Source organism: Tympanuchus pallidicinctus, unplaced genomic scaffold, assembly GCF_026119805.1.
Source record: "Tympanuchus pallidicinctus isolate F22 unplaced genomic scaffold, pur_lepc_1.0 scaffold21, whole genome shotgun sequence".
Taxonomy (NCBI): Eukaryota; Metazoa; Chordata; class Aves; order Galliformes; family Phasianidae; genus Tympanuchus; species Tympanuchus pallidicinctus.
This window is the reverse complement of record NW_026294733.1, coordinates 727,597-751,781: the sequence shown is the minus strand read 5'-3', so window position 1 is coordinate 751,781 and position 24,185 is coordinate 727,597. Positions and strand designations below refer to the sequence as shown.

Genomic DNA, 24,185 nt, shown 5'->3' with positions numbered 1-24,185 from the left:
GAGGAATATTTGGGGATGTGAACAGACCATCACTGACACTGAATCAAGAGAGACAAGATTGTTTTTCCTTCAGTCATGTGGTTCCATAGAGTCTGAATGCATCAGTGCAGCAGCAGATCCCACCTGGCATGACAAGTGGAATTCTGTGATGGAAAACAGAAGGGCAACATTCTGCCCTTCAACTCTGAAAATACATCAATAGCTCATAGCCTGTTACCTTTAAGAAATGGAGTTTAGAAGCATTCAGATTGCCTTCTGTCTCCCAAGATAAGCTATTAATACCTTGCCACTCACACAGCCTTTAACCCACCTCCCACACAACATGCAAACAAGATTATCAGGATCTTAAGAGTCGTTCTTCCACATTACCAGCCAAGGGGAGAATGGCACTGCATGGAAATGAAACAATCACAGAGATCGTTTGTGCATGCTTTAGCAGGAAGTAATTAGGGAAATTGCCAGCGTGTCATTTGCTCCTAGCCCCAGGCAGCACGTAAAGAACTAAAAATACAGTTTGACTGGAAAGATTGGCAGACGCAGAATCAGAAACTGCTGGGATCAACTCAGAGTCTTCATGCTTGCACTGAGAATCATCCTCTTCCCCAAGGAACTCAGGCTCCCACATGTGCAGGATATCCCTGCTACTGCTGAGAAATACTGAGGTTTCTCCTCCAGACTCATGTTGGAGCTTGCTGGAAGCAGTGTGCCAGCACACAGCCTCTTTCTTACTCTGGTAAAGAAACTTATTTCTACACATCCTACCCTATGCTATAAAGATCAGTCAGAAGAGACCAGGGTAGAGATCTCACCAGGCATATATAGAAGCACTGCACCCCCAGATCATCAGAGTTAAGGCAAGGGTGGTGAGGTTGGCCTCGTACTATGCCTGTTACTGTAGAAGGTGAGAACAGCCTTAACAGACCGACCAACCTTCACTACCATTTCTATTCTGCAGCACATGGACATCAATACTTCAAAGAACCCAAGATTCACCATTCAGACTAAAGCAGAGGTGCTAGCAGGGAACATGGCAGTTCTGCTCACTCGACAGCTCCTTGCGGCCTCTTCTGTCCCAGAAGAGTTTGTGGACTTCAAACATCAGACATTATCTTTGCTGTAGGTACTCCAGCCTGTTTGCAGTCAAAGACAACCAAATCACAGCTTCACCATTAAAACACACAACGCATTGAAGACTTCAGATGATAGAGGTTTTAAACAGCACAGTGATTGCATAAACCAGCAGAGCACATAGCTACTGAGCATTAAACAGAAAAAGCCAGTGTGAAGCTTTACAGGTCCTTTCAGCATGGTTGGTTATTTGCTAAGCACAGAACCACAACCACAATCAGACATCCTGAAGTGTCACTCCATGTTTTGAGATGCTCTCAGCATAACTTGCTTCTGAGAAGTGTTTCTGCACAAGATACCCCCGAGAAAAAGGTTTCTGTAAATATTTTATTTTACCTGTCATCTTCTCTGACAAGATCACTCTCTGGGTCTCACTGTTTAACACAGAGTATGATTAATACAAAACCAAGATACACTTCACTTTACATACTTCAGTTCTTCACTGACATTCCTCAGTCATTTCTCAACTCAGATGAAAGTGAGCCAGAATTGTCTGACTTCACTACAGAAAAGTTGGGGGTTTTTCACGTTTATGGATGCTTTCACAGATTTGAAGAGCAATAGAAACTTTTATTAATAGCACCTCCACAGCTGGGAAGTGCAACCTGTTACTGCAGTCCTGGATTTAACATCAAGAACATCAGAAACAACATATGAGAATTAAAATAAAAAAAAACAACACACAAACAAGGACAGTTCAGTGAAACAGTTCTGTTGCACACCTTCACTCGATGGTCATTCCTAATGAGAAGAGCTGTTTTTTCCCCCCAAAGAAAAAATAAATACCAGTTACCACCACAAGAGGAAGCAGTATGCATTTGTAGCACTGCTGGCTGTGAGAGGGCACACACAGCCACAGCTATTGCTGTTGCACTTCAGCTCTCCTCCATTCCATCAGGAAATCTGAGAAACATCCATAAGGAGGGAAATGATGCAACACTAACGATGAAGCCAAAACAGAACAAAACCCAACACTCTACTGACATTCAGTACAACCAGGTTCAATCACTACGTTTGGCAAGTAAGTGACAGTAAGTTACTGCTCTGTAACAGGTAATACCCACTCACCCTTTGTAGTTAGGGCAGTTTTGCTCCAGCTTTAGAGCAAACAAAGCACAGAAGTTATATTAATAAACCAAGGAAACATGGAAACAGTAAACCCTAGCACAGATAAAGAAGCTTACTACACAGTTCTTTCATATAATCAAGAACTCTGAGGTCTGGTGTAAACTCAAGACTGCCATTCCTACCCAGATATTTACACAGAAATATAATGCTGTTTTGTGTAATATGATCTTAAAATCCCCATAATTGAAATTTGTTTCATCAGTTTCAGCTTCTTTAGGAGTACTGGAGAGTGTTCAATGTAATAATTTCAGGACAGAGAGGCACCTCCTATGCTTATGCCATCTATCAGGTCTGGCAGAAGCAGGGAATTTGCCTAAATGGCAAAACCATCACAGTAGAGAGAAACTTAAAGAATGTGACAGAAGTACAGCATCAGTAATGAGAGCTGCCCAGCTTCAAAAGCTAAATGTTTTGAATTCTGCATCCACAAAATCCTTGTTTTTGATTATTGAAATGCCAAACTGATGAAGAACAGACAGTATTAAAGACTTGAGCTATAACCACCTCTACCTAGCAAGCCTACCGACAGAAGAAAGTACATCTTCCTCTTGGAAGAACTCCAGCGTACTCTTGACTTGATAAAGCAAATCTAGACCTTTTTTATTTTTATTATTTTTTTTTTTTAAACAATTTGCCAAGACTGGAATGAGAGATAAATAGAAGGCACAACAATTTTGCTTTTTTTTTTTTTATACAAATACAAACTAAACATGAAAAAACCTCCCTAGTTCAATAAAAAAATTCCACAAGTTCAGGAAAAGTGTTTTGAGAGTCAAGTTCTAGACATTTAAAACCTATCCCACAATCCAAAATTTCAAAGTGGTAAAACAGCAGTTAGAATTCTTTTCCGTGATCACGTATCAAAAGAAAAAAAAAAAAAGATTCTATGGATACTCATTATTCCACTTTTACAGCGCCACAAAGAGAAAGGTGAACGTCAATTTTCGGGTGGCAATATCTCCAGATCAGATGATGTTCGTATGACCCTCAAGGGATAAATCAAAGTTTTATTTTCCTGCCCTTGAAATACTTGCCAAGTACTATGTTTTCCTATAGGCTCTTGAACGCATGCATGTGAAATATTATTCCATTGACTGAAATGCACCCAAATTCAGTAGAGAGGGGAGGAAAAAAAGAAAAAACAAAAGACATTCTTCTAGGAAAGACCACTGGTACCAAAAAAATCCAGTCCGTAAGTTTGAGGTGAGCAAGGAAATTCAGTTCTTTTCTTTTTAAAATCCACTTTTCCTAAAGCGTTGTTCCACAAAGCTGGAATCTGGGACAAGGACTAGAAAAAAAAAAATCACAAAACCATAACACAAACAAAAAAGGGGCCAAAATAGTATCAAACGTAGCAGTCTATAACAGGCTAGGGCCACATTCCAAGATACCCAAGGCTGAAATTCACAAATCTGCAGGTAAAAAGGGGTTGCACCACCACGTCAACATCCACGATGCATTCACTGGCGTTGCCCGATCCCCCTTCCAGCTCCAAATCCTGGCTTCTGGGACATTCCTCCACGTGGAGGCCCTCGAATCCCACCTCCCAGCCCCCCGCGAGTGCCTCCAGGTCCGCGTGGTCTGTTATCTCTGCGGTCACCCTCCCTGGCAGCTCGTGTTTTCTTCTCCTCCACGTTCAAGCGCACCTCTCCCCTGAACATGATGGGCTGGAACAGAAGAGAAAATATTTTCGTTCAGAATTCATCTGGAGGCCTCCAGAAGTCGAGCAGATTTCTGCGACTTTCTCTCATCCTCTTCTTCCCATCCAAGGAAAGAAAAGTGTTTACAACTTGTGATTAGAATGTAACTGTGGTCAAACTATACAACCGGTCTCATGCTTGACCACAGATGAAAAGTGGCTGGAGATGTGGAGAAGTGACAACATGATATAAAAGATGAGTGCTCCAATACCTCTTTTTGTAAGAGCTGACCTATTAGCAGTACCCTGATCTCATTAATACACACCAATTCAGTCTGTCACCAGAGTCCCCGATGGCTTAATCCTATGACACGAAGAATGACAGATTCCCTCTATCACTGGCCTGCATAGCAGTGTGAAATCTTCCACTTTGGTCTGTTTCAGGAACACATTTTTGCCAGAAGCACTGGGTCTCCTTGCAATGCAATAGAATTTAGTGCTCTTCAAGCAAGGTAGGAGATGTGTAAAAATCACTTTCAAAGGTTTAAAGATGTATTTAGAAAAATCAAATCTTAGAATAGCATGTCCATCCATTGTAACTTAAGCATTTACACGAGCCTGCATGAAAGATGCTCCGAATGAACCAACTCTGAAAGCCTATTACACATCCCACATCTAAGAATTCAGCATCCACTTTGTTCTCTGGCTCCAGCTAGAGTGGAACAGTTAGAACAAGTACACAAAGGCCACAAATTCCCCAGCTGAGCACGTCTCTGCTATTGTACACTCCATACACAAAGCCCAGCACTCAGCCCTTAAGCTACCTCTCCCACTGCAGAAGGGCACAGAAGTGGATTTCTCTGGTTTCAATTCAAGAACACAAACAGGCAAGTTTAAATCACTACTAAAGGTGATGTTTGCACACTAGCTGTGGATAACTTCTTAAGGACCCAGTGCCACTGAACTATTTGCTCCCAAACCAATTAGGGTCAAAGTCAGATCAACTCAATCTACTTTTAGCAATGGTTTCAAGTCACCCATTTCAAACTTTACCCTAGACCACACTGGAACTGCTCTGTCTGCAAAAATCAAAGCGTTTAAAGGAAGCAACTCTATCAGCACTAAGATCTTAAATTACCAGCTCCCTTTAAGAGCTTCTATAATCACATGAAGCTCAATAACACTAACTCAAACTTTGTTAGAAATGCTGCTGACACTCTACAGCTAAAGGTGCCTAACCACACAAAATATCCTAATCTCAAACTGCACGTCAAGGAAAAAAAGTCTGCCTAGGGAAGCTGAAGCCCAATCCCTGGAAACATTCAAGGCCACATTGAAAGGGGCCCTGATGCAGTAGCTGGCAACACCATCCACAGCAAGAGGTATGGAACTAGATCTTTAAGGTTTCTCCCAATCTAAGCCATTCTATGATAACCTACCTTTCAATTTAAGGTCAGAAATACAGGAGTAATACTGTCATACAGTATTAAAGAAAAGAAAGGATTCCACTGAGAAAACACACTGTAAGGGAGCACATGGCACAGTTGAGGTGCATCCAGATTCACTGCCTACCATCATCCCACACACACTCATGGAGTGTGCATCTTCCATGAACAATCACTGCTGATTAACTAAGCAGGTACTTTTCCTTTGTTACAAAGAACCCTTCTCAGCTTGAACACTAGTACAGTTTCTCCCTCTCAACCCCTTTTGTCAACAGTTCAATAAGGAAAGATCTTACTTGTTCAGAGGATCAGGACTACCTTTTTGTATCAGAAGCACCTGGAAAACACTGCCTGTTATTAACAGAGCAAGAAGCCTGACTGAAAGTTTATTTACCCTGTTGCTAAGGATCTTCTGAACTGGTTCAGGATCATCAAACACCACAAACCCAAAATTGGGGAGCTTTCCACCACTGTTGATGCGCAGTTCAACAACATTGCCATAGCCTGCAAGAGAAGAGCCAAGTTCTTGGGTCATACATTAGAATGTTCTGTTGGCCACACCAATGGCTGCAACCCCAAAGCCTGAGGAGTAGAACTACCAACTTACTTTGGAAAAAGTCTTTTAGCTCACTTTTATCCACATCGTGGGGAAGGTTCCCAACAAAGAGCTGGTGACTGTCTGGGTACCTCACAATCCGCCTTGTTTCCACATCACCTTGTTCACCCTCACGAACTTGAACATAAGAGTAAAGTTTAAGAAAAGACAGTTCCACAGACAAACAAGAACAGCATCACAGTTAGAATGAGCATCCAGACTGCGTACCCATTTACACATAGGAATTTATACATACCCTACTCCAGGAATTTTCTAAAAGCTTGCTTTCTGTCATCTGACTGAAAGCAAATAGCAAATAAAAACCTGGATACTTCACAGAATGCCATTCAATATCCAGGTAAGCAGAAAAACCTCAGTGTTAGTGAGACTCTCAACACTCCTGTTTACCAATTCCCCAAAACCACCAAATCAAAGAGCAGAAAAGTTTCACACTCTGTGGCTTTTCTTACTTGGCCTAGGACCCCTCTGAGGCGGGATGCTTGTTCGTTGCTCCCTCACTCTCTGATCCCTCTGAGGTCTCTGTGGTGGAGTCTGAGATTCAGGCTTGGCCTCAGGACGGGGCTGTATGAATTCAAAGACAATTATCATGCAAACATAAAACAGCAGTGCATTTAAGAGCTCACTATCAAGTAATTTACTAGTTCTCTTGAAAATTAAGTCAAAAGCCTGAATTCCATTCTTCTCACCTGTGACTAAACACATTGATTTGATATTGAGTGCCACAGCCTAAAGTTCCCTATGTCATTCCATACAACTGCACAAGAAGTGACCGCCTGAAGGATGGCTGTATCACAATACACATTTCATGACAAAACCTTGTTCCTCAATAAGCAAAGGAAGAAAGTCAGAGAAACTGCTTCTCCTCTTAAGTACATTTCTTTTAGACTGCAGATACAATCAGCAGTCATAACCTCTTTTCTCCATGAGGAATTACTCAGTCCAAAAACCAAGGAGCAGCATTTATGACATCCACCATGGAATACTGAATTAGACAGTCCTCAGTGCCTAAGAATTCATCACACTGATTTCACTACTTCTTTCCCATCTCAGCTTCCTGCCAGCCAGTTTAGCAGTGAAACAGCTTTAGATGCTGAATTCCTACCTGTGAGACTGGTACTTTCACAACATGAGGCGGTATCCCCGACACTGGAACAGCTCCACTGGGAGGGAGGTTCTTACTGGTTACTGATGCCCAAGAAAATGCCTGAAGAAATAGAGATTACACTCAACTCCATATTCCTGATGTTACCATGTCTGTTAGCAGTGTCAAAGTTTTAAGTAATCCGTGACATTATGGATTCAACTATCAGCAGTTTGCCCAAATCCCCTTCAAATCATCCCAATTCAGAAGACATATCATTACAATAACTGAACTCCACTTCTAACCTGTTTGTGGCACGCAAGTAGAATTGAAATTTGAGACAGCAACAGCCTAGCACCGAGTACCACAATTAAGTTAATCAAAGCATTGCTCTATGGAGTACTCATTTATCAACTTTTGACTCCTTTGACACTACAGAGCAACAAAAAAAAGAAACAGCTAGGAATGAATCTCAACCACTTTCCTGATTCTGCACCTTGGCTACAGCCTGTAAATAATGTCAGAAGCTCTGTTTATGAACTAAGAACCAAAGAAATCGAGCCTCTCACTGTTACAAAAGTTCCAAAACCCCCAAGTTTACAAAGTTTTCCTTTAGATCATAGGAATTTAGACAAGTAGTTACTATGTAGAAATTCAACTATCTACTGTTGTATAAAAGCCAATGAGAAAAAGGCAACTGCTCATGAAAAGAAGTATCTGGACTCAGGAAAGAATTACAGAGCATTTAAACACTTATCTAATTCCAGATACTTCCCTCACCAGAAAGCAGCACGTCAAACTTCCTGACGAAAGAACATGAGAGTCACACATGGTTATTACCCTGGAGTCCTCTTGCACAGCAGGAGCTGGATCAGCAGGAGCTGGAGAAGGACTCTTCTCCACAGTTTCTTCTGGAGCCGATTCCTCCAATACTGGCTCAGATTTTTCTTCCTGCACCTCTGGCTCAGGTTCCTGTTCAGGTTCTGGCTCTGGCTCAGGCTCTGCCTCTGCAGTTGTCTCTTCCAGGTGTTCTTCAATGTCATTGCTATTAGCACAAGAAAATAAGGATGGTATTTACTGCATCTGATTAGATTACTGAGTAGTAAGGAATGCTACCTGTTTAACAAAGAAGCCAACCACTTTTCATTAAAGAGGAAGAACAAAGGTAATCTAAATAAAACTACACTGCAGAAGTATGCAAGCTTCACATTATTACACTACAGACCAAAGCATTACATCTTCTGATAATCTGGAGTCTCTGCACTAAGCGTAACAGCATTTAAGTTTCAGTTGTCTTTCAACTGTCAAAAGGGAAGAATCACACGTAGCAGCAAGTTCATACGACTTGTTCTTTAAGTAGTCAATATTACCATCTAACAAAGGTATTACCTGACAGTCTGCTCATAATAAGCACCAGTATCATCAGGAACAGCCTCAGGTGTCTGTTGTCTTTCCTCAGGTTCCTCCCCTTCTTCCTCGGATTCTAATTGAAGTAAGAAGAAACACCACACACTGCTTTAGTACTCAATTCCAACCCATCTCCCACCAACACACATTTGAAGTCTCTGCAAGGAGCACAAGGAAACACTACCAAAACACAGTGCTAAGCAGACATTTCCTTACAGTTACGCTTCCACTTGAGTTCTTGCTTTTGTCTGACATCAAATAACATTTTCTAAATACTGCAGAAAACTATTGTTGCCTACAAATCTGATTGCTACTGCCCAAAAAAGGCCTTGCAGTTCTTTCAATAGAAAGAGACGATACCAGAAAACTACAGTGTTGAAACAATAAAACTACAGGCAAGGAAAAGACTCAGAACATCATAAAGATTAATGCTGCAGAAAGAGACTTCCTGTAGTCTGGAAACAAAGCACGTAGCAGACCCAGGGACAAACACCAACAGAATCACACCAAGTCTGCTGGTGCCCACCTTCGGGAGGCTCAGTGTCGGAGTCCCCAAACACCTCATCTTGGTAGCGGAAGATATCATTGTGGACATAGAATTTGTTTGCAACAGAGCCCTAGAAGAAAAAGAGGAGAAATAATTCAATTACATGAAATGCAATATCAAAAAGTAACAAAACACAAACAGCTGAAGCAAGTCACCCTTCCCCCACAAATACAGAAGATCAATCCAAAGCTGCCTCCTTTAAAAAAGTGCACTACACAGGTAAAAAGATATGCTAGGAAGTCAAGCATGCATGAATCAACAGGAAATGTAATGCTTTTTGTTCTTATAGCTGATGGAGCACTAAGCAGAGCAACCTGTGATTCAAGGTTCTAGTTCTTAGCCCCAAGTAAGCCAGAAAAGTAATGTGAATTTGCAATCCTCCTTCCATTTCCCATTATCATTTTGTTCAAATAGTGTATTTTGAAAGCCACCTCAAAACACCATGTAAGTGCTTTACCAAACAAGAAAATCTAAATGCTGTCTCCAAGGGACAGAAAGCAATTTCTTCTTCCCACTCATTCCAATACAAGGACAAGTAGCTAGGAAGGCAAACTAAGGACAGAACCACTTTAAAGAATGCATAAGAAAAAAAAGTGCTGTAGCAATCAAGAAGCCACAAGTCAGGGCATTTACATCTGTAATTATGATACCCAAGGTTAATTGATGAACACACAGAAGTAGCACAAATCCCCTATGAATTTGCAGAGCACTCCTACCCAACTGCGTGGCAAACTACCTCCCCAGTGTAACACTGGAGATTCCAACACTGAAACAGACCTCGAATCTTGACATGATAGTAGAAGCACTGCAATAATGCTGTCACTCAACATAACATACCTCAGGTGCGAGTACAAACGTTTGCATGAACCTGCGCACGGGCTGCATGTTATTGGAGAGCTCTCCCATCACCTGCACTACAACCCCATCATTGAGAGTGGCATGGGCATCCACGTGACGGATCTTTGTGTGGCAGTCCTTGAAGTTTAGTGACAGAACCTTCTTGTGGATATCCTATGAAGGACAGAATACAGGTTATACTGTGAGAGTCATTTCTGATAAATTAGAAGCTTCCAGTGAAAGAAGAAACAACACACTTATATACCCAATCTTACACAAGAAAGTCTGACTGTAAGCTCTAAGCTCGCTCTGCAAGCTATTTTACACTGAACTTCAACAAAAGGAAGCATACCTTGATTAACTATTGCTGTGTAAAATTCGGCAGTTGTTCCTCCCCTTTCACAGAACAGCCTGGGTTGGAAGATACCTCAAGGATCATGAATCTCCAGCCCTCCTACCACAAGCAGGGCCACCAACCTCCACATTTAATGCTAGACCAGGCTGCCCAGAGCCCCATCCAACTTGGTTGTGAACACTTCCAGGGAAAGGTCATCCACAGCCTCTCTGGGCAGCTGTTCCAGCACCTCACCACTCTCTCTGTAAAGAGCTTCCCCCAACATACAACCTGTCTTCCCTCCTTCAACTTAAAACCATTTCCCCTCATCCTGCTGTTATCTATCCTTCAAAAGAGTTGACTCTCTCCCTGTTTATAGGCTCCCTTTAGGTACTGAAAGGCTGCAAGGAGGTCACCCTGCAGCCGCCTTTTCTCCAGCTGAAAAAGCCCAGCTCCACCAGCCTGTCTTCACAGGGGAGGTGCTCCACTTCTCTGATCATCTCTGTGGCCCTCCTCTGGACCCTCTAACAGTTCTCCATCTTTCTTGCACTGGGGCTCCAGACCTGGACAAAATACTGCAGATGGGCCTCACAAGGAGAGGGACAATCACCTCCCTGGCCCTGCTGTCCACTCCTCTTCTGATGGAGCCCAAGATACCATTTGCTTTCTGAGCTGCAAGAGTTTCACTGCTGGCTCACGTCAAGTTTTCCCATCCATCAGAACCCCCAGATCCTTCTCTGCAGGGCTACTCTCAAGGACCATTCCCCCCAGTCTATATACATGCCTGGGATTCCTTTGGCCCAAGTGCAAAACTTTGCACTTTGCTGTCTTGAACTTCATTAGGTTCATCTGGGCCCACCTTTCAAGTCTGTTGAGGTCCCTCTGAATGGCATCCCTTCCACTATGTTTCTCTACAGAAAGCCACCTGACAAAGTGGATGAATCACAGCTGGATATGTGTCTGAACCACAAAGGAGAAAAGAAAGTAGTAAGTGACAGTAAGTTTTTCCAAATACTTACAGACTGCCCATAGACTGCATCAGCAGGTTTTCCATTGGAATCCAAGCCACCATGGACATAGGAAGAGTTCTTTCCATAAAACCTGTTGGAAAGAAAGAACCGCATAAGCTTCAGTCTTCAGATACGTCAGGTACACAAACAATAACAGCCAAGACTGAAGTCTCTCATAGGAACTAGATGTGCACCCTGTTCTCCTTACCCTGCTATAAAGAAACATAGTACCCCGAACACACAGGACACTGGAGGCTTCCCTCAAGCTCTGGCTTCAAGTTCGAGGCAAGAAGCAATGTCTGTTTATTTAATTAAAGCACTACAGGTTACCCATTTTATAACTAGGGATTGCAAGCCAAAGCTAAATATCATGGAACAATATTCTGACAGCAGATAAAATCTGGCACTCAAGTTCACAATGTCCTAAACTTTTCTCTCTGCTAAACAGAGATCAGCTGTCCACTTAAGTGGAAAGGTCTGAGAAGTCTTTTAACAGATCCTGAAATTAGAAGGAAGGTTTCAAAACAATTGCTTGAATACCACCTCAAAGCACAATGAAATGAAATGCAACTACCTTCAAAAACATGAAGCTAAGGCATGGGAATAAGTTTACTTACTGATTTTGAACATACGATTTAAAGAAACCACACAAAAGCTGATCATGAAGTGAAGCAAGAGCTTTACCTGTGCAAATAGTCAGGTGCCTGGTTCAGCAGAGTATAGTACTGCCTCACAAACTCCCGCCCGACCAGCAGGGGACTTGGCTTCTCCATCACCATTTCTTTGGTCAACTGAAAACTAAAAGAAAAGCAAAAGCCCTATCAAACAGTAGCATTTTTGTGTTGCTGTTCTCATACAGACAGCATAAGCCACATAATCACAGTAGAAAGCACACACCAAAACCTATTAGCAGTTTTACACAGTAAGCAGTTTAACCAATGTATTTTCAGAGTCATCAATCTTCAGTGCTGAAGAGAGGGAGAGGACTGCAGGGGAGCAAACCAGAGGTGGGAGAGGCTGCACAGGCAAGGGACATTACCTCATAGCATTCCAGCATTTAGTCATCCTACATACCCTCAGCAAAACGCAGGTAGCAAACAAGAATGGCTCTCCAAGAGGATTTGCTAAGAAGCTAAGTCATTTGCAGTTGATCCAAGTTCTACTTACCTCACTTGACTTCACAATCAGAATTACAAGTCATATGTTTCAAAGTAAAGCCTGTGCTACTGTATTAAGGGCATTTATAAAAGGTCAGAAACAGTCCAATCTATTTTTGTCAGCAGTGCAGCACTTGCTGCTCAGGAGCACTGGAAGAATATCGGATTATATCAAAGGTACTGCGCTACAAACCAACGCATGCTGCTCTTCCCTTATTTCTCCTGAACAAGTCCACAGTCATTTAAATCCAGGTCAGATGAACAGTACCATTCCCAGGCCAAGGGACAAATTGATTTAAGTACCTCCTATCTCATTTCAGCAGGCCTAAGTCATAAGAAAAAAGTCTTTGTAGGAAGGTTACACAGTGCACATCTGTCTCCTTCTCTTCAAGTATTTGTACAAATTGTTCAAACTGACTAAAAAAGGCACCACAGTACTTCTAACAAAGCTTCCTAATATAAGCAGAATTAGGTTTCCTTTGTGTTCTGTGATACCAAAAGGTAGCAGAATAGGTGCTGAGCTGACAGTTTAGCTCTGGATGTCACATAGGCTACATAGTAGTCAGTTTCCCTGAAACTATCCTGGCTTTGCAGTGCTCACAGTAAGAGCTTGCAGTGGTACCAACAATGAGGCAAACAAATGCTATCAAAAGAAGATCAAAACCTAGACATAAGAACTGAGAGAACCTCCTCCCTATTGCTGACCTACAGAATCCCTTCCCTACACAACACAGCCCACACAAACAGAACACACTTCAGGTGTGCTGCAAATCAAACCTAATACACCACTGACTTGAGCCCTCAAGGAAAAAAAAAAAGTCAATGACTCCTGAATTTGTGTTCATCTGGTTTTATTTAATATTACAACTGTTAAGTAGCCTCAAGAAGTAGCAGTGCTATCTAGAAATACACAGTCAAGCTAAGCTAACACAGACCCATCTGATGGAGCCTGCAGAGCACTTGGCAGTTATGCTGAAACTAGCTCTCTTGCCACTGCACAGGACAGCATCCTTTACTCTGGGTAAATAGTTGCCCATGGGTATCATCTGTTCCTCCTCGGTTTCATTCAGACTGCCTTTCCTCTGTAATGCTTTAAGCCTTGCTCCAGTTCATTCCAGTATGATGCTTTCATTGTGTTTGCTGTACCTCAGACAAGAAGCCCCATAAATGCTACGAACCAATGACAAATTACAGCTTCAGCAGGGAGATGACCTACCAGGGAAGTCTACTGCATTGACAGCTCAAATGCACAGCATGTATGGGTCTGCAAAGGAACCCACCACACTGCAGGTGGTATCAGAAACGTGAAACAGAAGTGTCAACCGCCAAAGAAAACATAAGAGACCCCAAGCATGGGATTTCACATACAGCTGAATCAAGTCTGGCACCCTTGCTCCATACCAAGCCATAGTGTAACATCAAACATACTGTAAACAAAAGATAAGGCAATATTGAGGCAGAACATACATTTCAGTACACTAAGAAGCTTTCCATGTTCTCATATCTTCACGAGCTAACCATGAAGCAAGTGATACGCCACAGCTGGGTCTGCCCTGCAGGAGATGCTCAGATTCTGCAGATCACTTTCATTTTAGGAAGTTCTCAGTATCTGTGGTTTTAAAGAAACCTTTCAATTGTAGGCACAGTATATTACATATACAGATGTCTAAGAGGATGGACTGAAGTAACTAAACCCTCAAATCCATGAAACTAATTGCCTTCAAACGTACATTAAGTAAGATCCCTACAAAATATCAGGTGTTACCCCACAGGGAAAGTAAGGGCAAGCTGTGAGTACCATAGCTGATGTCCTCACACAGCCATTTCCCACAGAGCACTTCTGAAACGCCAGCACAGCAAGCAGCAGAACCCTGAAGGAGTGGGACCAAGTGGCAGGCAGCTCCTCCACATTCAGGCCGTTGGTGTAACTGGCAATACAAAACTGAACTGTTTAAAACCTTGCTCCTGTGCCATGAGCTTACTATTAGAAAAACAGTCCTATGACATCCCCTCAGATCACAGCAACTCTATACTGAAGAACATTCATGAACTGCCTGTTTGCTCCTCTATCCTGGTTGAAGGTGAGTGTACAGGCTCATTCCTCAACAAAGACCCCTTCTTTGTTTTCCGCTGATGTCCAGAAGACTTCCTACTCACTTGTGATAACACTTGTGATAAGTGTTACAGCAGGTTCCTCTGAGAATTATTTTCCCCTATCTTCTGTAATGAATGTACAAAGCTTCCCCTCCTCACCTGACGTGGAACTGTTACCTGCTGCACTCAGATCTCAACAGCTCACCTGTATGAACCCACCAGCACTCTCATCTCCAGAGCTGTTCTGACTCACTCCAGCACTGCACTGAAGGCAGTGGCTCCGACTGCACCTCATATTTGCAAGACAAAAATAAAGGATCTCCCTACTGAAAGTGAAAAGGGCACAAGAAGTCCTCTCAGAACTGACTCTTACCACAGAAGGAAGAATAGCAGAGTGCCCACTTCTCATTAACATCCAAACAGAAACGGGAAAAGCCTTTGTATGATCTGACCAGAGGACTGCAATCTGTTTTCACTCCTGCTGCACCTGCTGCTATTCTGCCAGCAGCCATCTGTTCCTGATCTCCAGCCAGCAGCACAACCTGAACGATACAAGCCAAGCACCTCCAGATATTATTTGCTGCCTACTACTCCAAGTGATTTTCACTGTTCCTCTATTCCTTGACCAACAATAATGAGAAATGTTTCATACTGCACAGAACTGACAGGACCAAATGTCTGGGCTATCACTGTATTACTTCTGATGGAAGCTTATCCACACATTTTTGTCAATTGAAATGAAAGGGTGTTAACAGGAAGAGCAGAAAATTTGATGATTTAAAGTCCATCCAGAAACACACATTCATATTACCCCATATACGTAAAGCAGAGAATAACTCAAATTATAGCAAATGGATCAGAACAATTGTGCAGTGTGATGCCACTCCTTAAGCCAGGAGACTTAGGGGAAGACAAATACCTCCTTTACAGTGGTTATCACCTGGCTGGTGGAAAATTCCACCATCTGTTACAGCACTCCTACTTGGCAGAAAATCAATGCTAGGCACTGAATTTCTAAAGTACAGTTATGTAAAGTAGAGCCATTTATGCAAATGGTGTATTAAATTTAGATTTAGGTCCACAGAACCCATCAGCATCCACAAAATTAAGAGGGTCAAAGAACAGCTAGCTAGTTGGTTGTGTGTAGTAATTTGGTGAGAAAACTGGAAAAAAGTCAGCTGACCATTGGCTGCCCACAATTAGAAAAACTCAAGTCTCCATCTCATTTCTATTACTGCCCATGTACTACAAGCATCTCTAACACACACTGCAGCGTTCAGGTTCTCAGGACAACCAGAGACTACAGGACTCAAGGTGGGAAGCCAAAGATTCAGACATCACCAAGTCTTTCAGGCTGGAATAACACAAATTTCATTTCCTAAAGCACGCTGGGATTTTAATTATCTTCTGTCAATAAAAACAGCGGTACTAACAAAGACAAGCACAATTTTTGAAGTTGGAGCCCATTCCAAACGGGCCACGGTTTGCTCTTATATCATCCTGGTGTCTTTGTTCTCTGCTTTTTATATCCGTATTTTTAACTTCTGTTCCAACAGAAGCAGCAGTCCATCCGAAAGCCCACAAGATCACTACAGTGCATCACAGTGCCGTTTGACTGGAATATTGCACAGCAGACAGGGAACAGCCCTGCAGCAGCCCCATGTGCCCTGCTGGCTGTCGGTGTGCTACGTAAGCAAATGAGTCTCAACAAATTGGTGCATTTTACAGAGCACCAAAACAGTTTCCCCCCCATGCTTTTAATTACAGGTTTAACTGATTAAGATACTATCAGAGCTGTTATGCTGCTTCCAACACTGTAATCAGTTTCTCCTGCGTGGAATTTATGCCCTTCATTTCTGCAATTTTACCTTCCTATGCAAGTTAATATGCTGTAACTGATGTGCTCCCTATACAGAGATTTTTCCCATTTAAACCAGGAATGGGAGACTCCTGATGCAGCTCTACTCCCTTATTTTCATGTCAGTTAATTCCTTCACATAAAAAGAGCTAAGAAACTCCCAGAGGAGCTCATGTGGAAGAAAGATGCCTGCATCAAAGCACATCACAGTACAAAGCGGGCAAATGGCAGTTTTGCTGGACTTTAAAAGGTTTCATCAACAGTTAATAAGGTTGTGTTATTAAGCATCATTTTGGATTTCTTAAAATGCTCTGGTAACAGTGTTCAAAGCCTTAAACTATCTATCTAGAGTGGCCAGCATTAGAAACAGATAAGATTGCTGTTTCAGACAAGAGAAAAAAGTCAGTACAAATAATGAAAGCAGCCCAATATGCTTCCAGCAGGCACAATCTACAGTGGAAGTTAATCAACAAAAGGGAATTAACTGGAGTTCTTCTCACTCCCCACCATTTTACATGACCACTGTTTGCTGCTGACTAAGCAAAAAAAACAAACCAGTACCTGTGTGAACTGAGATACAAAACATTGGAGTGAACAGTGAAACACCAACAAGCTAATCTTGCACCACTAGGCAAACTCCAGAGCCTGTCTCATCCAGGGGTTCAGGTCTCTGCACCAGCTTTCTTTCAAGAGGAAGAGTAATGTAAACCTTTCCAAGGGAATGCATATTTAAAAACAAGATATCAAGTACACTGAGATGTGAGATGCCCTTATTTGAAAACAGTCTTAACTATTTGAGGGAGACAAGGAAGAAAGAACTACCTGCTGTTGACCTCAAGACCCAAATATTAATAAAGGACTGAAAAGCCATTCAAATAAGTAGGCAACACAAGTTTGAAAACTGCTCTCCTTTAGAGGTTACACAGAATTCAGAAGCGCAGCATCACAAGGAGCAACACAGCCTGCATTTTATATAGAGGCCATTGCATACCTGCCCACAGCTACTCCTATATTTTATATTGTGACAGAGCCACACGAAAAGGGTTCTGTCTGAAAAATCACCTTTGGAGGCAGCACTATTTCATAAAGGCAAGGCACTCTGCAGGCAAGTGCTGAGAGTTCAGTGATGGGATAATTTGCCTAGGGAATAATGAAACACTTAAAGAACAAACTTTGTGAGATTATCAGCTTCAAGTCTTAGTAACCCCAGAACACCAGTAAGTCCATGGAAAGTAAGTACTGATAGGAAATTCTAGAAGCAGGTACTCCTCAGAGGAAAGCAGCATGCAGTCCAAGGCACATCACAGGTGAGCCTTCAGTAATAGCCTGCAAGATGCATATCTGGATCCTTAAACCAAACTGCCTCCATTCCTCCATTTGTTACAAAGAACAGCATCTTCTGTACCACAGCCACACTTCCTACAAAGAGGGAGTGCTTCATAGGGCATCTGAGGCGTTAAAGAGCTGAAATCTAAAAATTAGTCTGGAACCAGAATGGCCATCTTCAGGCAAACATCTCTCTGTGCTTTATTAACATCACGCTGCAGGAAGGGAGAGCAACATTAAAACCACTTTCTAAAATCTTTGACACGTACCAGTGAAGGACACCACAGAAGAGCTGCACATTGTAACATCTGCAAGACACATCATTACAAAAAAACCTCCAAATCAAAGCTTAACTGTTTTCTATTCAGACTATCCAAATAATCAGGATAAGAAAGTATCCAATGTTACTTGTAAGTGAAGCGTGCTATTACAGAACTAAAAGAAGTTACTCAGAATTACATTCAGCACTGCACATGCTGGTACTGAACAGCCCCTGCTGGCTGTGCAGATGGGGAGCCTCACCCCAGGGCAATGCACAGCCCCTTGAACGCTCTAGGAATACAAATAAACCACGAACTGCTGCAGAAGAGCTGTCATCCTACAAGTCAGGCTGTGTTTTTGCTAACAGACCCAAGCGTGAGCCACAAGTACACAGATGTGATGGAGTCTGACAGCTTCCAGTCAACATTCAGCATTTCTCTTAATGCTCAGCTCTGCCAAGCAAGAAAGAGACAAACTTGTGATTTTTACTGCTATTAGTCAGAATCTAAACGAACAGTGACGCATCCAGAGGAATGCAACTTCAAGAACGTGAAGATCAAAAGCAGAGAAACAAAACACAAAGCTAGTTGGGAGCAGCACCTGTACCTGCACAGTAAGGAACAGAGAACCAGGGCAAGAAAATATACACTGTCCTCGTAGGTAGAAGCATCAAGGCCCACTTATGGTGCAAAGACAGACAGCAAAGTCAGGTTCTGTTTAAAAGGGAAAGGACACAAAGGGATCTAACTTGGATTCTAAGTAATACTTACAAATATCACAAGCGTTTCTCATCAATTCTCTTCGCCTTCACCCATAAAGCACTTCCCTTTTCCTTAATGTAGGGTCTACACCACCAGTGGTATTTTTCCCACTCCTCCTTTCTAAAGTTCTTTCAAGCGGCTTCCAATTTCCTATTTCACACCATGCAATTATTCCTACTCAGCAAAACCTGTGAAATTAGCCACACACAGAGGGGTAACACTGCAGCAGAAGCATTTGTGTTCTTGCTTGGAATTATCATCAAGAAACATGTTTTATTGTAGAGGTAATGCTTACTGCAGCTGCCTCACATCCATGACAGGTCAGGTTTTACAGCCGTCTGCTTGAGAAGCTCACTTCACACTGCCTATTTGGCATCACTTTTGGGGAAGTTCTGCTGTTCTGTACCACTGGGGAAAAGTTCCCCAACTCAGAAGACAGCCAGCCAAGTTATTCCTTATGTTACCAAGAGATAACAACACTGACTTTCACAGGCATATTATTTACTCTTGTTTCAATAACACGTACTACAGATTTATGATACTGGAACATGAAACGTTTGCATTTCTCAGCAAGTTACCAGAAGCTGCATGTCACTCCTTACATAAAGGAGACACAAAACAGGTAAGGGAGAAGCTCCAGGGAGCACACAAATTTCAGTTCCAAATATCTGATACTCACTGACCTAAAAAAAGGGTTCCCAAGCTTTGGTTACCAAGGCACCAAACTATACATCTTAATCCCTGATCTTTCTAGAGAAAGCAGGAGAGGTCTGAGCTGGCACTTACTATTCTGAATTCTTCCTGAGGGAGGACTCAGCTATTGAGAACAGCCTGGTACATGGTCTCAGAGGCACTACTGCAAGAACTGTAGGAGGAAATCTTGAGAAAGCAGCTACAGCCAGTTTTCACCTTCAACAGGTGCCTACAGAGGTCTGTAAATTGCCACTGTTTTTAGAGCACCCCAAGACCATCACAACAACCCCCACACACACTAAATCCTCTGAAGTTTTGTGCATATCTGGACATATGGTTTTACTACTGAGAAGCTGTAACCAGGGCTGCAGTGTTAGGCAAACAGCCCCAGTGCATTGGAGCACAGGCCTCGTTCCATTTCCTCCTCATACTGAAATGCTTCTTGGGCTGCTTATACCCTGCTTTACCTTGATGTAGTAAACTGGAATTGTCCTGATACTAAAACAGAACAAGCTAAGGAAGGCTACTGTACAGAACTTGATGCAGGAAACCAAGATAACCTGCCTTGAGCACAATCAGTACACTTCAGATGACCACAAGCTAGCTACACTGCATTAAGCGTTATAGCAAATGCTCCTTGTGATATGACAGAGTTAATTCCTCTTGAAAATCTGAGTTCTCTCAATTCTCAAAGCCTCAAAACCCACAGAAGTATTCCTACCCTTTCAGTAAAAAAAAAAAAAAAAAAAAAATCAGATCTTCCCAATGAGGCTGCTCACCTCAACAAAGGTGAAGGACTTTCACATCTAACTGGACACATTCCAACTTCAATTATTCTATGATGAGAAGAATTGTTTTTCCACACATTTTAGCCATGAAAATTCAATCTTAAGAAGTGGTATCTCTTCAAAGATAGCAATAATCTGAATTGTTTATCAATTATTTCCTTAATGAGAAGTTGGTCAGCTTTGAGCCCATACTGTTCTCTAAACTGCTCTTCTATAAAGCAGCAACTTAAACCCTATGATTTTCCCATTAGAACAGGTTTTGTTTTGACATCCAAGAGCTGCTCCAACAACTCGATGAAGTTGGCAGCAGGTCCAGTCCTCTTCTTAGCTCTGCCATTTTTTCCATTTGGCTCCACTGCAGCTTCTCAAAGTAAAAAGGAAAAGTTACTCAGGAGCAGTCAGATGAAGCAGATTAGAACACCTAGCCACACAGATACTGCTGTGAAATTCAAGCTCACTCCCATTTGGATTCGAGTCACAAGAACTAAGGTTTAACAGAAATGCTTTCTGCATGCCAAGCAACAGATTCCTTTCAAGAGTCAACTACTGCACTGCTGTCCATTTTGCCACAGAAGACTGCTATTCCTCAGACATCTATCAGCCAACTCAGACTGATCCATCCCTTGTTAAGATTCACAATCAAAACAAAATCAGCGTAGCAAACCATAAGGTGAAGTAGAAGCAGGATGAGGCAACACAGAAGGAAGTGGGAAATGGTCACCAATGCTTTGAAACTCAGTATTTCACATTTGCCTCAGTAAGGAATGTAGAAATCTGTGAAGAGCTCCATAACCAACAGCTCGCCATCTCCAAGCTCTCAAAGCAAGTACTCCACCAGCAACGCCTTTCTGGAAGAGGTCCAGTCTTAATATAGCAAGACCAGGACTCCACACCAGGAGAATATTCACTGCCTGCAAAGTTTTGGGCATTCTTACAGTAGTTGAAGATGAAGGGTTTTGTCTGGTGGATTTTTGTTGTTGTTGGGGGCAGCATTTTGCTAGTTTTAATTACTCAGTGAGGTAGCTTCGGATCATCAGGACTATTCATTCCCACAAGAAGTTCACTGCCAGTTGCTTCACATCAATTCTGAATATTTCACACAGGCATCCATAGGCAGTTTTGCCTATCACTGACTGAATCCCATCACTTCCCCCTTTGGTTTATTTCAAACACAGCAGATTACAGCTAACAACAAGCACCACCCAAAGCCCTGCTCTACTTTGATTTCCTCTTTGATTTTTTCATCGTACTGCTTGGATGGACCAAAAGAACTCAGGTTTAATATTAAACTACAACAATTCAAGTTTTGTTTTCCAGCAGGCCATTCACATTGATCTCATGAACGCTCTCTCAGAAGTTACAAACAGAACTATCAATATACAGTAACACCATCTTTGTTTTCTTTATTGCATTTTCATTAAATTATGCTCCTCAGTATACACTGTTACAACCATTTGCAAGGAGAAAAAGGAAACTGCTGGGTTGGTTGCTTTTTTATGATCATAGAATGCATGACTCCATGATTCTGAACCAGCTTTCAGGTGCACCTTCAGCCACTACAGAAAGTGAACGATAACACTGTCAAGAAACATCAGCATAGTTTGGCTCTTTCTGAACTAATTGCTACTCTGAACTGTAAACTGTGATACCAAACTCAAGCTTCTGCAATACATTCTCAAAAGACTACAGATAAATACTCAGAAATCAGGACTTAAGCAAAGAGCTTCCTGCCAGGTCTTCTCCTTTACTTTAACTGCGTTCTCTAGCTTCAGCCAAACATATTCACACTCAGAAAGCACATTAAAAAAATGCAGTCCCCTATTTCCCACAACTCGAGAAACAGAAACCATTGTTCACAGCCAGATTTGATGTATACAAGATTCCTTCTAAAAGATTATTTACACTTAAAAAATGAGATACACATCTGCTAAAGCTCGTGGATGGGATTCTTTTCCTAAGACTGCAGAATGCCACTTCCCAGTGTGTTTTAATGCTGTCTTTCACGCAAACTAGAATGTCCTAGAATAGGCATTACTATAAAAAAACCTAGAGATTTTTATCACAAAGACGTTCTGTGACTTCTGGAGTACAAGATCCCTCATCACATAAATGAGATGTAACCTTATATTTTGCTATGAGGTCTACTAAGCTCGTCAAAAACGAGATGCTGAACTTCTCTAAAAATACTGACTGAAGTAAATACAGTGAATGAAGACTTCACTGAATATATGGACTCAAAGCCCTCTGGAAGAGGTGAGCCCAGTTCACGGGACTGGGCTTATAACAGCGCCATAGAATGATCACATCTTTTAGTAAAAACAATTAGGCTTCCTCTTTACTTGAAAAGGAAGTTATTATTAAAAAGTGAAAACCAGGCCAAAAAGAAGATTTTAGAAACTAACTCAAGTGCAGTTTTTGTCTGCCAGCTTCTGCACTCCCTCCTTTTTGATGCCTGTGCTCAGAGCCTTGGTTGGCTGAAAACAACCCAATACACAACGTTCAATTCAGGGCACCTGAAAGTGTGAGCTTCTAGAGCTCGATAGCACCGTCCAGGTTTCTTAAAGCTGTCACTTCATCCCGTGGAACACAGGCCGGACAAAAATAGCATGCCTGGAAACATGGCGGCTTGCTGCAAAAGCTGCTTTCAGCCAACCGTGGGGGGGGGGGGGACGACAACACAAAAACAAGTCATTGTTTTTGCAATGAATGCTCACTACGTGTACGAAAGCCATAACAAAAGAAGCCATCAGTATCCCCGGAAAAATTCATCAGGTCATGCAGATCCAAGAGCAAAGCGCACGTGGACGATACCCAAACCTTTCCGCCGTTGTTCCCCCCGCTCAACCAGGCGTATTTCGGGCTTCGCAGGAGGCTGAGCGGCCTTCTCAGCAGCACCGCTTTAAATCTCAGCTCGATCCCGGCCCGGCCAAGGTCACACAGGCAGCGGTGCCGCGCCGCAATCCTGCATCCAGCGCCCCGAAATCACGCGTGCTGCACCGAGCTGCCGGTGGCCCGGAGGAAGCGCTGAGCCCTTGGAGACCAGCGCCGTGTTACCTCATAGCAAAAACAAACCGGCCAAAGGATAAAAAGCACGGGATTGAAAGAAAAAATAGAAGGAAGAAAGAAAAGCACGCAGCGCGCAGAACAAAGCTCGCAGCCCCACATCGCGCCGCCCGCTCCTCCCCCCGCGCTCGGTAAGCACGCAGCCCAACGGCGCCCGGCAGCCCCGCGCCCTCCACGCACGGCCCCGAGGGCGCTGCCCGCCCCACCGTGCTGCCCACAAAGCCACGCCGGGGCCGGGCGGGCTTCACCGCGGGACGAGGGCCGAGAACGAGCGGGGGCCTCAGCGCCGTCCCCATCCCCGTCCCCATCGACCCCTCCAGGCCGCGGCCTACCCCAGGGTTTGGGGGGGAAGAGGAGAGGGGGAAACGTGGGGGTGGGGGATGGAAAGGGGATCGCACCGCCGCACGCGGCCCTCCGCCGTCCCCGCGAAGCCGCGGCCCCGCCGCCAGCTCCCTCCCGCCCACCCCCGGCCCTCCCCCTCACCTGCGGGCGGAGCGGGACGGGAGCGGGAGGCGTCGCTTGACCACAGGCCTGCCCGGCGGACGAGAAGCACCTCACGCAACGGCGTGCTCTGCCGCCGGCTAGATATATCCGGCGCGCAGCCTAACCCGGCGGAGGCGGCTCCACCAATCAGAGAGCGCCGCTCTCCCTCACTCGGACGCCGGTTGGCTCAGAGAGGAGAAAGGAGGCGGGCTGATAACTGAATGGCAGCTCACTCCATCAACCACGAGGACTGGCTCCACGAAGAAGGGAGATTGACCGACACCGATACGAACCAATGGGCGGCGAAGTTCTCCGTGCTGAGGCGGGGCGAGACCTAATGGATTTTCCTCGTAGCCAATAGGACGACGCTGCCCGCGCGAACAGGCGCGAAAGGCGGGGCAGGCGTGACGCGGTAGTGTGGTTGAGGCGCACGGCAGCGCCCTTGAGAAGGTGCTGGTAAACCCCGTTATAGATAGGGACGGAACCCCCATGCGGCACGGGGCGTAGGGACCAATAGGAGAGCGCGGCG

General features: G+C 43.5%; 1 protein-coding gene across 2 annotated transcripts; it reads right to left on the bottom strand.

Moving 5' to 3' along the window:
- Positions 1-1,677: 1,677 nt before the first annotated feature.
- Positions 1,678-23,788, bottom strand: G3BP1 (G3BP stress granule assembly factor 1). Of its 2 annotated transcripts, none has more exons than XM_052684658.1 (12): positions 23,657-23,788; positions 11,857-11,970; positions 11,182-11,263; positions 9,829-10,002; positions 8,971-9,061; positions 8,427-8,520; positions 7,878-8,082; positions 7,059-7,160; positions 6,406-6,517; positions 5,948-6,073; positions 5,735-5,865; positions 1,678-3,923 (listed from the first exon to the last, which is right to left on the bottom strand). In XM_052684658.1, the coding sequence occupies exons 2-12, from the start codon at positions 11,949-11,951 to the stop codon at positions 3,717-3,719; spliced, it is 1,419 nt and encodes a 472-aa protein (XP_052540618.1). In that variant the 5' UTR covers positions 11,952-11,970; positions 23,657-23,788; the 3' UTR covers positions 1,678-3,716. The 2 variants fall into 2 exon arrangements, with proteins under 2 accessions (XP_052540618.1, XP_052540619.1); XM_052684659.1 differs by having other exon boundaries at positions 5,735-5,844.
- Between the last annotated feature and the right edge of the window lie 397 nt (positions 23,789-24,185).

Excerpts from the sequence above, each read along its gene's own strand:
- G3BP1 (XM_052684658.1), bottom strand. The coding sequence starts at position 11,951 with ATGGTGATGGAGAAGCCAAGTCCCCTGCTGGTCGGGCGGGAGTTTGTG. Across the intron at positions 8,521-8,970 it reads CGACACTGAGCCTCCCGAAG|AATCCGAGGAAGAAGGGGAG; the intron begins GTGGGCACCAGC and ends TACTTCAATTAG. Across the intron at positions 6,518-7,058 it reads TGAAAGTACCAGTCTCACAG|CCCCGTCCTGAGGCCAAGCC; the intron begins GTAGGAATTCAG and ends GAATTCATACAG.